This window comes from Enoplosus armatus, chromosome 6 (genome assembly GCF_043641665.1).
Source record: "Enoplosus armatus isolate fEnoArm2 chromosome 6, fEnoArm2.hap1, whole genome shotgun sequence".
NCBI classification, from domain to species: domain Eukaryota; kingdom Metazoa; phylum Chordata; class Actinopteri; order Centrarchiformes; family Enoplosidae; genus Enoplosus; species Enoplosus armatus.
The window spans coordinates 12728894-12745549 of NC_092185.1; the positions used below are offsets into that span (position 1 = coordinate 12728894).

At 42.1% G+C, this 16656-nt stretch overlaps 1 protein-coding gene across 1 annotated transcript; it reads right to left on the bottom strand.

Moving 5' to 3' along the window:
- Window positions 1-4317: 4317 nt before the first annotated feature.
- On the bottom strand, window positions 4318-15683 carry LOC139286772 (DNA-binding protein RFX7). The gene is made up of 10 exons (XM_070907685.1): window positions 15556-15683; window positions 13123-13156; window positions 10811-10896; window positions 10336-10440; window positions 10123-10245; window positions 9904-10020; window positions 9153-9237; window positions 8848-9055; window positions 7749-8044; window positions 4318-7664 (listed from the first exon to the last, which is right to left on the bottom strand). The coding sequence occupies exons 1-10, from the start codon at window positions 15681-15683 to the stop codon at window positions 4344-4346; spliced, it is 4503 nt and encodes a 1500-aa protein (XP_070763786.1). The 3' UTR covers window positions 4318-4343.
- Between the last annotated feature and the right edge of the window lie 973 nt (window positions 15684-16656).

Below are 16656 nucleotides of genomic sequence, written 5' to 3' on the forward strand. Positions count from 1 at the left end.
GATGGCTGCAAGTCAGCTGCCTAATTAATTCAGATATTGATCCAGTGACCATGCCTTTTGACAATGACCCTCCCGTCTCCCAGCCCTCATTCAATAGCAACACAATGGGCTCCAGCTGTGAGATCAGCCATGCTGTATCAGCAAAACACCCACCCATCGGCACAGGTAAATGCAGTCATCACATTCAGACTGGAAAATATGTTGTGCCCTCCAGAAGATATGCTATAACTCTTATTCTCAACAGTATCTATGAATGGTTGTGGAAACTGCCACAAACATGCACCTCCATGCTTCAATATCCAATCAAATGAGGAGAACCGAGTGTAATTATGTATTGATTAGAGCTAACTATTGATTTAATCATCTAAAGCCTTATAGTTATAATTCAAGGCGCAAAGCCAACGGTCAGGTTTATGGCATCCTGTAATGTGTTTACTCAATGGTTTAGATTTTGAAATTATTTTATTAATGATTCCAGGAGAAAAACGTGCATCTAATATTATGTATTTAAATTACCTTTTCTTGATTAGGAAACACTTATGGTGTAGTTTATTATTCATGGATGGTTACTAACTAGTTCACTGACATTTAGTGTGTTACTGTGTTAAGACAACATGCATCAGTTAGATGAATAGATGAAAAATAATTCTCATATCTTATTTCTCTTGACACAATAATGGTTTTCTTCACTCTCACAAATGCTCAGCTGATGATTTTAGGTGTGAAAAGGATGGCAAGATGTCAGTGCCTAAAATAAACAAATGAGTGAGGGAGTTATCTGTATTGCTGCCTCATGTTTTACAGCCTTTGGCTATTGATATGTTGTATACAAACAGGAAACATGATCCTGTATTGTCGACTCACGTTGCCAAATGTTGTGGTGTGGGGGTCGAGGTTACCGCTGGGCTTCACATGGCTTAAGGTTAGGCTGTTTGGCCATGATCAATAGGGTTAAGGTCATTAACATGTTATGAATAACAGGAGGCCCTGGGAAAGCAGAGCAGCAGACCAACGAACTGGGCTCTGATTGGCTGGAGCTTGTCTCCAGGAGAGGCCACCCCCAACTGACCTTAGAGGTCATTTGAAGAGCTGATGACCTCTAACCTTATGCCAAGAGGGTGATGGAAAGGCTCTGCATAGACCTGACTGCTAAAATATTAAAAGTGTGCAGTATTTGACTAAAAACAAATAAACATCAGTATTAACATAATGTTTGGAAAAATCAATATCTTCATGTCATAAGCTGGGGACAGTCCGATCAAAACTTTGTTTTTGTCTTGTAATGTTTGTGCCCTAGATTCCTTTCCTGAAATCTTGTCATTGCCTGGTGATATTCTAACAGTAGCGGCAATGACACCTAATATAGAAATTGTTCAGCTAAGAAATCAGCCAATTCAACTATTAATGCCTAGTATGACCATTTGTAAACTACAATGACTACTAAGTCCTGTACAGTTACTTTCTCTCATGCTTTGAAGCATCTTTTTATTTACTGCAGTAAAATACAAAATCATCAGATCATAAACACACAAGAACATTCTTTAAAAAAGTTTATTGGCTTTTAAAACCACTTTAAAAATCTCACCAGTGAGTACTTTCCATTGAAAAAAGAAACAACGCGTTTGCAATATTAACAAGCTACTGTACATTAAGCAGTACACCAGACAACACCACAGAGGAGGGTTTTTTTTTCTACTGGTAGAAATGGACAAGATAGTCAAACAGAGTTGGTTCTGGGTCAGTCAAAGGTAAAGAATCAGAGTCACTGCTTGATGGAGCTCCTGTACTCATAAAGAGGTGCATTTCCTTCATTCAAATTCAAATATCAGTGCCTTATTGTTAAAGAAAGAAATAAGAGAAAATGTTAAATTTCTTCACAAATGCATTTCGCAAAATAAGAATATGTAAAATCGACAGAAAACAGTCATCAACATATAGAACAACATTAACTTAGTAAACAGCACACAACAAAAGTAATGTAACTTATGAAACTAGCACTGCCAGTCTGGTTAACAGAACCTGCCCAAATCACAGAAGACAGTGGTTACCAAGAATACAAAGTACAACAGAAGTCATCACACATGCGTGCGTACAATCATTTATCAACATAATGAGCATGTAGGTTTTAAAAGGTTATTTAACTTTTTTCCCTCGATGCTTTATATTCTCATGTATGAGAATGAGTAAGAAATGTGTATCTCACTGAGATTAATGCACATTTTGCTACAAGACAATTAGTCATTTTCTGACAGTTAATTTCCCTACTCATCTTGTCATAAAAAATTTTTTTTTTCTTTTTTTGTGGGCATCCATCATTACATTTGTCCATAAAGATGTGGCAAAGCCATGTGTCATAAAAATTTAGTGCAATAATGTGAACCTCCAAAGTTTGTTGAAACATGAGTAATCATTTTTTCCAGTGTCTGCTGAAAGGCTTTGAGCACAATGTCTGTCACAGAGATGTTCGCAACCAGCTAACAGTATCACAACTTTTTTTCTCAATATACCATGCTATTGATCCTGCTCAAAGCACACATCACTTCTGCAACCGCAGAGACCTATTATCTTTGAATAGAAAAAAAGTAAAATAAAATCAGCAAGCGAGACCAGACAGCATTACTTTTACGACACATTGAGCCAGAAATGTAACACACAACATACAGTATCTTGCCGACTATAGATCTGTTAAGCTTTTTTTTTCTTTTAAATGGCACATACTTAGCTAGAATAATGGCCATAATATAGTGTCTTGATACATCAAATCTCTATGTATCTATCCTATTTACAGATGGAGCTTAAACATGACTTATACAACATTGACAATAGCCAAAAACTCAAGCAAGCATCCTACTGTATCACATAGCCTACCTGGCTAGCAGTGATGGTTTCAACATGCTTTCAGGTCCATGGTTACCTATAAAACATAGGACAGTGACCATATCACAAATTTACATACTGTACATAAGATTTATGCAACTTAATCCTTTTCCTCAAATGCAATAAAACTTTATATCTCCGAGGCTGCCCGTTTCCCATTGTTGTTAATGTTTACAAGGAGTGTCTCTATGTGTAATAATCTCATGTTATTCAAACAGATCATCTTTGGCATGGAAATAAGGCTGGATTCTCCACAAACATAATAATTTCATTTCCTCTTGATCTCAAGATGACATCAAAACATACATGTCAGCCTCTAGCCTTCTATGTAACTAAGCCTTCTCCATACCATTGATATTCTTATCCAAGCTGGGAGTATAGCATGCCCAAAAAAATCTCATGACTGAAAGTGTGCCTGCCATGGTTTTCATGAAATGACAGCATATCAAATTCCTCTAAATCCATTGCTGATAAGGGCACACACAGTGTTGTTGTTAGCCTATACAATACGCATCTATATTGTAACACTGCAGAACAAAAACAATAAGAAACAGTACTGAAAATATCAGAGTAACAGCTGCCTTGATATGATGAAGCTCTGGATGGTTCCGAAGATTCTTAACATTATACTATATACAGTCTCTCTAAAGATGGCATAAGGCCTTGGACTTTGGGAATAAGGCAGCCAGTTGTTGATTCCTTTCAATGTAGTCCACAAGGTGGCCTGAATTCCCATCTTCTCCCCACTGATTCATCTACTCCCTTTTTAAGATATTAAACAGTACAAGAAGTATTGGCTTTAAGAAAATTTCACTCTTGGACAATGCTCAGATGTGAATCAGTTTTCACTGATTTGGTATATGATAAAGTATAAAGATTATGTCAGAAATTCAGCACCTGGTAGCATGAGATGCTACCCTTTTTAATATTCAGATATGGCAGGCAAATGTACTACAGCTATTATGTGCATATACTACAATCCCAATATTGTCTCCATTTGGTTGAACTTGAACTGCACACACTGAAAATAGTATACAACAGTATACGTTTTTGGTCTTTTGTGCCAAATTTCCTACCCATCTCACTTTCATTAAGTGTTTGTTAAATACAAATATTGCATTATTGATTGGTTATAACATGGGAGATTATGTTCTCTTAATGTTCATACCATACAAACCTGCTCTTTGCAAGTGCATGCTGCCACACTTTTTACTTGAAATGCTTACTTTTCTAATTTCAGATGAGGGAGAAAAGTGGTTAAGTACTGAAACTCTGGGTGACAAATGAAGAAGGAGAGAAGTAACTGAACGTCAGTAGGAGAGATTTTCTGGTAAGCCTGGCACTTTTAACAGAACAAATGGCAAAGTCCAGACAAATCCCAACAAACTATAGTTTAAAAACAGATATACTACATACGCACCAAACAAACAACAGAGAACAGAAATCATACAGAGTAAAAGATAACATTAGCCCAGCATCTCTACTGTAGTAGGCTGGTCTTTGCTTTCTAGCCAGTCAAAACCAGAGTTCACAGTATCACTGCATATCTGCTGAAAAAGCGGGTCGTTCTTCAGCTCTTCCAGTGTTGAGTCTTCATATTGTTCCTGCTGTTGATTAGGGTCAAACAGCAGGTTGGTGTCCAACGTGTTAAGGTCAGTGATGCTACTGGACAGATCTGAGGTCAGTCTGATGTCATTTGAGAAGTCAGATGCCACGGCGTTGAGCTCCGAAGCTACCTGACCCACCAACTGGGAACTGGGGTTGAGGCCATCATCCCCCAACAAGTCCTTGACAGTGTTGTTGAAATCCAGCTGTTGCTGCTCGTCCTCCACCTCCTGCTGCTGTGTGCTCTGGAGAAGGAGCTGTGGTTGTGTCTGCACAGGATTCTCCTGGAGCTGCTGCTGCTGCTGCTGCTGGTCTTGCTCGCCAGGACCTGCTTGTGCTTGGCTGTCCCCAGTGGAGAAACTCACCTGTTCTCCACTGCCAGTAGTGAGGTAGCCATGCTGCTGGAGCTCAAATGCAGCAGGGCTGGAGCTAACAGGTAGCTGAGTCTGGTGAGCAGTTCCTCCAGCGAAGCCAGGAGTGGTCTCCAGGATCTGTGTGAGGTTCATACGGGCCGTGTAGTTAGAGGGGAGGTTGTTTATGCCTAGGCCACGGACAGAATCATCCCCATCAGCTTCCATCTTGCTGAGAAGAACATTGGTGATTTTGGCGGTGTTACTCTGACCCTGCACTGGCAGCATCTCACTCTGCATCATGATATTCAGGGGTACAGATTGGCTACGCTGGACCATGCTGTGGACAGAGCTGACTGTCTGGCTGTTGGACAGGATGTTGAGCACCTCGGAAGTGATGGGGGAGTTAAAGGGTGAAACCACAGCTCGGGTGGTCGTGGTGGTATTCGTGGTGGTGGTTGGAGGGCCGGTGTTGCCACTGAAGTTTCTCTGGCGGACTGCAGGGCTAACACTGCGGCAACGGAAAGTACTGGACGCAGATGAGGTTGATGCCTTGTTGTCCAACGGTGCAGGCACAGCAAAACTCTCCTGTTTAGTGGGAGTAGTCACACCTGTTACCAGCTGCTGCTGCTGTTGCTGCTGTTGCTGTACTGGGGAAATTGGGGTCAAACGCCCAAAGTGAGCAGAATCCTGTCTCGACTGAGCCTGAAATGACTGGCCCGGAATTGCAAAGGCATGTGGCTTACGAAACTGGTCATCGACCAGGTCTTGGTAGCTGGGCAGAATGCCAATGCTATGGTTGGACAAAGGACCTGCAGAGTTGCTGTTGTAGCGGTTGTTGATCCACTCTAGTTTGGCTTTGTCAGGGTGTGTTGCCATTGGCCTCTGCATGGGCTTAACAGGGCTGCTGGAGACAATGCTGGCGTCATGATAACCTGTGATGCTTGAGTTTATGGGAGTGAATGCAAAAGGGTTCCTGCACTCCACCGGGCTTGGAGGGACGCTGCTGCTGCAGTTGGACAGTGGTGTGCTGATGGGGGTGTGGCGACCCATGGCTCCATCCACAGGGGTGATGGTAGCCATACGGGAGCAGGGGCTCTCTCTCGTCAGGCTGTGCCCAAGTGTCATTTCAGAGGTGGGGGTGGGTGTCGGGGTTGGAGTGGGTGTCGGAGTAGGAGTTTGGACAGGAGTGGTACTGCTGTGGGCAGAGTGGTAGAAGGTCGTGCCGGCCTGGTGAGCATTTAGGATAGAGCCTTGATTGCTGGCTGACTGGCCTTGTAAAGACACATCAACACAGCTACTGAACAGACCCTTCAGCTTCATCTGCTCTTCCATTTGGACTAGCTCCTCCACAATGCTGTCCTGGGTCATATCATCATCATTGAACGGGAAGTAGTCCATGTTGGGCTGAGAACCTGCAAAGTCAACCATCTCCTGCGTGAGGGTGAGCTGGCCTGAGGCCTCGGGGGGTTGAGCTATAATGGAAAGTTGGTCAGTAGGGGCTTGTTTGTGTTCTGCTGGTATCTGCTGAGCAAACGCCTGCTTCCGAAGCTCATCAAGCTGTCCCTCCTCCCACATTGTGCTCTTTAAGTCACTCATCACAGAGGCTTCGTGTGCTCCTGAGTTGGCTGGTATGATCTGCTGTAGCAATGCCTGATCAGACGTGTTGTTTCCAGCTGCTCCAGTGCTGGTATCAGTACTGAGTGAATGGTCTTCGCGTTTCACCATCAAGGCCTGGGGTTTGACAACAGTCTGGGAGCCCTCAGTGTGTGTGATGGGCGAGTCAGAGAGTGCAAGGATCTGTGTGGGCCCTATGGAGGTGTGTTTCACAGTCACTTTGCAAGGGGCACTCTCTGGTCTGGCAGGGGTTCCTGGTCTGGGGATCCTCTTCACTGCAGCACTGACTCCAGGTTTGGGATTGTCAATTACAGCCAGTGGCTGCTGGGAGATAAACACCCTCTTTACAGGAATCACATGGGACTCCCCGCTTGAGCCTGTGCGCTTCCTGGGGCTCTTGGCATCTGAACAGGGATCCTTCGATGTTGTAACAGCGGAGGAGCCATTGGATGACATGTTGCCATTGGAGTTCTGATTATCAACAGTCAAATACAAAGTACTGTCATGGCAGTTACTGTTATTGCTGTCCTGAGTCACAGCTACAGCTACAGAGGTGGGAGGGGGTGTGGGGTCACTTTTTATCCTTACCCCTTTGTCTGGTCCCGGAGAACACTTAACCAGGAAGCTTGGTTCACTGGCAGCCCTGAACTTAGCCACTCTTTCCTCTTTGGCCCCAATAGCAGTTTTCTCTGTGTCATGTCCAGCTTCAGACACCAATTTGGTGTCAGCGGAGAGGGTTGGGGTGGAGACTGGGACACTGTGTCTGATTGCAGGAGACTGAGGGGCAACCAAGCTCACAACATGTGGATGCTGGGAATCATCCGAAGCAGCTATAGTACTCACACCCGCCGAGGCAGGACGCACGGTTGTACTGCTGCTGCTGGGAGCCAGAGCGATGGCCGTCATCTTCACCACGTTGACTGAGCTGACGTGGGGAGTGGGCATCACAGTTTTTATGGGGCTGTTGGTGATGAGCAGGGTGGGGGGTGAGCGCAGCGTGATGGCACTGGTGGCAGAGGGCTTGGGCAGAATTTGGGCATACCGTGTACCGTGTCGTGCCAGCCGATCACCCACAGGACTAGCTGAGATATTCTGGGGAGTTTTGGGGGACTGTTTAAGAGACTGAGTGACCACTTGGAAGTTCACAGGCAACACTTTCCCCTCTGCTGTCCCTACAGGGCTGGGCGACGTCATTAACTGCCTGCTTCTCTGTACCTGGGAAGAATATAAAATGACTTTTAGACACATTAACAATAACATATCTGAACATAATTAGTGGAAAAAAATTCTGCTACATACCGTGACTGGGCTTGGGACAGCTGCTACTACGATGCCTATGGTGGGCTGAGGAGAGAGCAGAGCAGGGCTGCCACAGGGGATGGTGGGGCCGGGGGTACTGGCCTCCGTTCTCTTGATCTGGGTCTCATTGGGGAGGGGTGAGTGGAGCTTCTGCTCCTGCTGCTTCTTCTGGATCTTGCGCTGCAGTTGCTGCTTTGCATCAACAGAGGGAGAGGGCAGGGTCTTCACCTGGGGCTGGAAAGAGTTTGCCTCAGCTGTGGGCACAAACGCAGAGGCTGGAGTTGGCGTCTTCATTCCTGTCCAGTGAAGAAAAAAAATCAAAGCATTATGATTAGCAAAGACATAGTGTCAGTGAGAGCAAAGCACTTCAAACAGGCACAATAGCGGCAGTTTCAGTAGTTCTGGACTTGCAGTGTACATTTAAGCAAGGAGAGTACTATGAAGAGTATTTTCAAGTATTCAAAATTAGGTTAAAACCCTAACCCACAGTGTATATTGGAAAAATCTTCCTATTACCATTGTTAATCTTAAACCATAATAGCCCTAATGTCACCATCTATTTCAATTTAATTCTAATTTCACAGCAAACCATTGAACTTGGTATGCAAGATATACAATATTTTAGTAATATTTAGTAGTTTGTAATTATAATTCTTCACTGATGAAGAATTGACGATTTCCAATAAGACCTCATTCAAGAACATGCAAGTGATGATGCCGCTCCTGCCTCTGTAGAACAATTGTTCCTTTTAGTTTTAAGCTGGTTTTAATTTGTGCTGTGTCAGGCTGAGATCTGACTGTTGAGAGTACACTGGGTGACATTTTCATTATGTATTTAGTTTGATAATACATTTTCCAAGAATTCATCATTTATTTGGAATCTTTCAAATCTAAAGAGTGCGCAGACAGCGAGGTGCAGACCTGCGGAGCCATACGCAATGCAAGTCCCCTGAAAGCCTATGTTTATTATCGCACACATATATTCGGCTAAAATGCCATAATGGGGTGGTTAACATTAGACATGGTTTACAGACAGCTGAATTAACCTAGTTACATGTTCAGCACAATACCACACCAGCAGATCAGAGGACATCTTTACCTGTGGGTGTTCCAGTCATAACAGTGAGTGCAGCCATGGACTTAGTACCAATGTAGTGGCTATTGAGCAGGAAGCGGGCCAGGTCCTCCACGTTGTCAAACTGACGACTCAGGACCTTTTGGGCCCACTCACACACCAGTCCACATGCTGCAGATCTCATTTCATCTTCAGCGCTCGGGGACTGACCCGTCGGCTCCATCAGCTCACACTACAGTCAGACAGAAGAGAGCAGCAGGTGGATGAGCATCAGACTGTTAAACAAGATATTTACTGTATGTTTTCAAAGTTTTTACAGGGTAACTTACCCCATCACCAGATTTCTGCAGATCCAGGTTGGGTAAGGACGGCATGTGAACAAAAGCTTTCTTCCTTAACCCGCTATAACAGTATGTGAGAAGGAGTTAAGGTGTCTGAAACATAATGACTCTGGATGCAGAAATGTACACACAGTAATATGCAGATTCTATGTTGGGTTTGTCTATTCCTCTTAGCCTCTTCTAGGGCCAAGCAAAAGTTAACTTCTCTGAAAATCTGGCTGAAATTGTAAACTTAAAAAACACCTCAAAGCCAACAACAGCTTTTCAGCTCTGTGCCAAGGGCTCCCGTCATCGGCCTGCAATAGTACTCAATAACAGTGGCTTATTGTTTATTTGTAAAATGAACAACGTGTTTGCAAGCTGGTCTTTAGGCCAAATAAAGTTATTAACAGCAGAAGTTTATTTAGCTACAATTGTCTATCAACCTATTTGCATGCAACATGATTAGTTAATAATGCAATTTAATTTCATGAACACCAGGCAAAATAAGGCAAATAGTTCTTAAACTCCATTCGAAGTTGGAATTTTGGTGTTGGATAGTTTTTATGGTTATTCTAACTAAGTCACTAAGTCACATGCCAGCAGAAAGAATCTGCCGCTTCAAATCTTGGCACCTGAATGGCACCACTACAAATACCATGTAACTTGCTCACAGTTTGAAGACTGTGTGGACAGAATAAAGTAGAGCACAGACAAATAAAAGCATAGGAAGACTTTGTTCATCAGAATTAAAGGATATTTGGATTTGCCCCTCATGCCCAGTCGACGTGCCTTCATGTTAGGAAAGACATTCTTCATGATCTTTCCAAAGTCTGCTGCACTCAGTGGATTGTAGCCGAGATTGTCACAATAGCTCCTGCAAGAGAAGATAATCCGCCATAAGATTATGTGGTAATACACACGGTATATTCTGTTCCCCTTCACCTCCCCTGACCCCTCAGTGAGGCCACACACTCACTTGTATTCATCATACACCTCTTGCTTTGGGAGGGAAGTCTCTGGGTGCTCTTCTAGGTGATTCCGTATCCAGTTGAAAGCATACATCTGTTGAGTACGGCTTGATGACATGGAACTCTGATCACTGAAATTAGTACATAAAAACAATAAATCTGGTGAGGCAGTGTCCTTGACTTGTATGCATCATTTCTTGTTAATACAGAAACTTTAATACCATAATCCAGGAGTGGAGGACCCCCTCTCATTCTCAGTCCAAATGGGCAGAATTGGGGGGTTGGGGTGATGAATAGATATGGGGAAACAAATGAAACACAGACAGCTAGGTATAGCAAAAATCTACACATATCAGTGGTTTGCTTCATAATGATAATCAATCATACAGCTGAAAAATGAATGATAATTTCGTATGAAGAAAAAAACTCACCAGTGACCAATGACCCCCACCCCAATAAAAATGTCACAAAGCAAAACTAAAACTAGAAATTCAACATAATTTTTAGGAGCTATCAGCCTAAACGGTGCCTGCGTAGTAGCAGCTAGTGGATAGTGACTTTAATTTTTAACAAGCAATGAGACAACAGTGCCAATAATGTAATGAGAGCCATAACAAAGCAGCCGTGTGTGTGTGTAAGACGAAAAAAAAAAGTGCAAAGTGGAAAACTTGAGGAGAGTGTGTGTCTGTGACATACCTTTTATCATTGCCACTGCTGGGACCAGAAGGCAACTTCAGGTAGAGGTAGAGTTTTTCGATGTCTGTAAACTTCTCAACATCTTGCTGTAAATACAAAAATATCACAAGAGGAAAAAAAAAAAGATTACTAATATAAAACAAAGGAAAGAGAAGTCTGGTAGCCTAAAGCTTTTACATTTTTTCCCCATACAGAATCTATAAATGTATGCTTCATGAGAGTAACATCAAACGCAGAATGAAGACAGAGGGTGTCCTTGATCAAAAGACTCAAAATCTTATTTCCTAAGTGTTTGGTCCTAACAACTGGACTGGCAGAGGACAAACAGATATATGTACGCAGAAAATTTAGGCTATCTGGTTCAGAATTTAGCACCGATTTTAAAATACCACACAGGTACGACGGTTGCACACAAGTACTTTACTATTGATTCCACCCCATCTGCTTCTCAATTGGTTTCTAAGAATGGACTCATCTTACCTCTTCCTTTTCTATTTGCCTCTTTGTTGCTAGGGGAACGAATACTTGAATGAATGACGTGAGAGCTGTCAGCCAATGAGCAGTGAATGAAAAGGCTATTTACTACACTCCATTGCAACAAGCTTAGAGTGCATTACCTGTCTGAGTCCTGCTTATACCATGGTTGGATCTTTACTTTTTTTTTTTTTTTTGCATGGCCTTTAGACGTGTCATTAGCATGTATACTGGCAACGTAGATAACCTTGGATGTTTGGCTTCATTTTCATAATTTGATTTTCATTTACAAAATCACGTCTCAGATACGGCAAACTGCTACACAATGCAAACACCACCTGTATATTCCAGGTTCCATTTCAAAACAACAGCCCTAACATTTAAATGTGTCCAAGGCCGTAATATTGTACCACTTAATGTGGTTTGAATTGTTCCTATGCTTGTTTGATCCACATATTTATTCCTTTCTGAAAATTGCCTCCATACACGCAGGAAAAATGCTGAATTCTTTTATAATGAAGGAGGATGGAGTCAATTTGAAGTTCGGCAATGTGACGATATGTATTGTGGGTGTTATACTGTGTGTAGAGATGCATCTAACGATTCCTTTTATTGTCGATAAACCTGTAGATTATTTTCTCAATTAATCGTTTGGTCTATAAAACATTAGAAAACAATGAAAAATGCCCATCACAGTATGTGATGACCTCATCAAATGTCCGACACATAGCCAAAACCCAAAAGTACTCAATTTATTATCACGTAAGACCAAGACAAGTGGCACATTTTCACATTTGAGAACCTGGAACAAGACTTTTTTTTTACTATTTGGTTGAAAAATTACAATTCGTCGTTTATCAAAATAGTTGCTGATTAGTTTTCCGTTGTTCGACTAATCGTTGCAGCTCTAACTGTGTGAGCTATCCCTTTCTTTGGTGGCATTAGTCCACTATTGCTTATGGTAACATAATATTGGATTCACAGGATGGAATTTTCCATGACTGTGATGAAGCATTTTGATCTGCCAGGTATTTACTTCACTGGATAAGAAAAAAACAGACACAATATTCAATACAATTTCCCCAAAATGCGTATTTTAGACATTCATTTGCCCCAGTCGGATGTGCTGTGTGCAACAGTGTCACTTTGTAAGCATCTAAAGTGCTACATGGTGGATATTTTATCAGGACTTGTAATGAAAGGGACTAAACCGGTTGGCTGAAATCAGTCAAACACCAGACAGACTTAAAATACAGACTCTTAGCTATTTTTTTTATTAGTAACAAAAAAATTGACTAAGCTTTATCATGTAGCTCTGACATGACTTTGTAGCTGAATACAAGGTGTGGGACACTTCAGCTCAGATAAAGCAACAAAATGTGCATAAATAGATATATTTATATAATAGATATATCTTGTACACGTGGCAGAGATAAACACGTCACATGCCAAAAAAAGTTGTTCCTTTGTATATTGAGAAAAATTGGATCTACGTGTATTTACAGGCCAACATAATGCACACTACGGTTATTGTAATTCTAAAAAAATCAATATAGTACATACTTTCATGTTATCATAAAATCCTTTGCTGTGATGTAAATATTAGGTAAGAAAATGTAAGCATCATTGTTTCACTTGAGTCATTTATATATAGCAGGACAACTGAGCCATTCATCAGCATGAAACATACATTTATATATTCTTTCTTAACAAAAGCTAAGCTGCACACCTTATGATCCATCAATTCAGAGTTATATGTGACTTTTTGATGATAAGGGGGTGGTACAGTGTTCGATAACAAATAAAAAAAGAGAGAATAGTCTGTTATGGATACTCACCAATATGCTGTCCACTTTTGATTGTACAGATTTGCTACAATGAGAAAGAGAACAAAAGCCAGAAATGTGAATAAATATGACTCAGATTAAAATAACATTGAGACATGCAGGAGTTTGTTATTATCTCAGCTAAGTATATTTGATGAAAAAGTCAGCCAGGCCACACTGGGGCCACACAACGTATTGATATAATTTATTATCTACCACTGTCATTTTTGAATATCAATTTTTAAATATCCTAAATTATGATACACAATTGTATATGCTCATCACCAATGCTGTAAAATGTGATTGAAATCAAGACAATGTGACATTTTTGTCTACTCAGATATCATGCTAAACAGTAGCTTTGGGAAGTATTCAGATTCACTTTATTGTGTTATAGAAAATGGACTGAATGTACTTTTAGGCCATCAGTCTACACACAATAACCCATATTGAATAAGCAAAAACATGTTTTAGATTTTTTGTTTGGCAGAAATTACAGCCTCAACTTCTTGAAAGATGCTCTAAAACTCAGGTTGAATGGGGAGCGTTTGTCAACTGCCATCTTCAGGTCTCTCCACAGATGTTGTTTGGGGTCCAGGCTTCAGCTGGGCCATTCAAGGACATTCACAGACTTTGGGTTGTTGAGCTGAATGGTAAACCTTCACCATCGCCCCACTCTGTAGTTGTGTGCACAGGTTTTCTTCAAGGTCCTTTTTGTATTTGGCTGCATTCACTCATTCTCTCATTTCTTCCCGTCTCCGCCGCGGAGAGAAGCACCTCCACAGTAGAAGTTATTGTAGAAGTGGTGTTAGCCAGGTGATGAGCAGCACCCAGTACTGCGTTCTTTGTCGCCTCCCTGACCATGACCCTTCTTGCCTGGTGACAGAGTTTGGCTGGATGACCAGCTCTTAGAGAGTCCTGGTGGTTCCATACTTCTTCCAGTTCACATTGATGGAGCTCACTGTGCTCCTGGGAACATTCAAAGTTTTAGACCTATGGCTATGACCACGGAGAGCTCCTTAGACCTCACGGTTTGGTTTTTGGACTGAAGCCCTGTTAATTGTGAGACCTTACATACACAGGGCACCTTTTTAAAATCATTTCCAAACATTTGAATTTGCAAGAGGAAAACTCCAATCAAGTTCTAGGCTGTGCCCTTGTTCACTATATACAGTATAATGCTGTACACTGTTGACTGAGAGGTAAATTTAAAGATTTATGACACTTGAGTTAGTGAGTTGAGTTAATCATTGACATGTGTAGTGTCGCACCATTGTACTACTACTTTCTCATAGGCCTTTTTAACACCTCATATTTTAACTTCTATTGACAATATGCACAATACCAGGACCCTGAAACTAAAGCAGCTAAATGGAATTCAGCCATCATTTATTTTGTTAATTGCACCCGTGCTTTTCCTACAGTGACATGATGAAATGTCTTCTGTAAAATAAGCCTGTTGTGGGATGTTTTTAGGGCACTATAGAGTTCACAAATTCAGAAATTGGACACACAAACAATATGGTGGACAGTACACATAGTGCACTCTTTAGTTGATATGAGCTCATAGGGATTTCAAACACAGCCTTAGAGATATCTCGAAGATAATTAAAGCAGGTGCACCAAAGGATGCAATGCAAAGGATCTGAATAACTGAAAAATACTGTAAATGAGAGATTACATTTTTTAAATGTTTAATAAATTTGCAAAAAAACTCTAAAAACGTGTTTTCACCTTGTCATTGTGGGTTATTGTGCATAGATTGATTGGATAAAGTGCCTTTAATCAATATTAAATTACACCTTACTGTCTTTCCAAAGCCACTGTGCAGTGTGTCATAACATGTTGATATAAATAACAGATTTATACAGATAAATAATAGATTTTAATCACAATTGACTGCACGGTGATGGGAAATCAAACTGAAATAACTGAGTATTAATAATTCCAGCCACTGTAGACACAACACATGTAACTACACCGTTATCTCCTATTGTCATTAGCAGCATTAAATCAGTGTGAGGCTGTCCCTGTGGAGCTGTCTGCTTTGACACCTGTCATCCTGAGCATCAGCTCCACCGGTGGATTTGGTGTCATCTATCACATGGCCTCCTATGGCTCGATGCTAATGATTATAGCTACTACTGCTGTATGTAACCGAGCGTTAACGTGTTATTAATGCACAACCAGGTAGCAGACAGCGTAGCTCTCCTCGCTGCGGCCGTGTTTCGGTTAAATATGCACGGTTAGCTCGCGAGCACTCGTGTTATTTGCAGCCGCTTTGTGCAGCGCGCGCGCGCGCGCGCACGCACACACACACACACACACACACACACACACACACACACTGCCTCCCTGCCACTCCACAAGCTAGATACGCTAATTATGAGGCTACAGCTAGCGAAAAGGACAGTGAGGCTGCTAGAGGATCTTTTCCATCCTTACCAAATTGAATTCTTTATTTTGAACTGTAACGCGTTAGCCTCGGGCCCCTGGAGTCCTGGCACCAGCGCTGGAAGAGAGCCTAATCCCGAGGCAGGCTTCTGACCAGGTTGTTGTTGATCATCAGCCATCACGATGGAGGGGTGGTGGGGGAGCTTTAACAAGTAGGCCTCATCCCCGGCTGTGCACTGCACCGGACCCACCGCTGCTGGAGCGGCTCAGGCAGCTAGGACAGCCCGCTGAATCCACCACAGGGCATGGCTACAAACACTGTGATCTGACCCTCGCAAAACACAAATCTAAACCAAAAAAACCCACCCGGGAATACAAAAGGCATTTCGCAGAGATCTCTCTCCGCTGCCGCAAATAGCACGCCTGCAGCAGCCAGCAGCAGCTACAGACGAGCTGCCTGCGTCAAGGTACACGCAGGTAGCACAGACGAGCCCGGAAGTAGACAGGGACTTTGCCTTCGAAATAAAAGCATGACATTTGCCGTGTTTAAAGGATTGGTTCGCATCCCCCCCCCCCCGAAGTCTGTCTTAAAACAATACTCACATGCCCAAGTGTACATTCAAAGAGTTTTTCCTTGCTGTAATCATTGATGGCCATTAAAAGGTCCTCTCCTAACATGTTTACAGTGTCCAGCAAAATCCACAGTCTTTGCTCTGCACAAAAATATCTGTCTGACGCCGAATATATCTAATCATGTGGGTGTCTTCCAACGCTACAGTCTTTTCAGTACAGAATACTCTCTTTGTGTTACTATCCCCAAGGAAACACAAACAATGAATTGAATTTCATACAAAAAGCCTCAGTAACTTTGGAAGATATCCACTTGATTAGTCTAAATCAGACTGCAGGAGCCTCAGATTAGCTTTGGATAAACGTTGGGATGTATTTTTGCACAGAACAAAGGCTTTACATTAGAAGCACATCAGTAAGAGATCTTTTAACAGAAGGAATGTGTGCACTCATTACTTGCAGTCCCTCTTAATTTGATACAAAACATATAATCAACTCATAAAATATGATGGATCGTTATAGATTTCACTGCCCAGCAGTATGTACAGTCTCCACCTCGACCAGCTACAAGATTAGACTGCT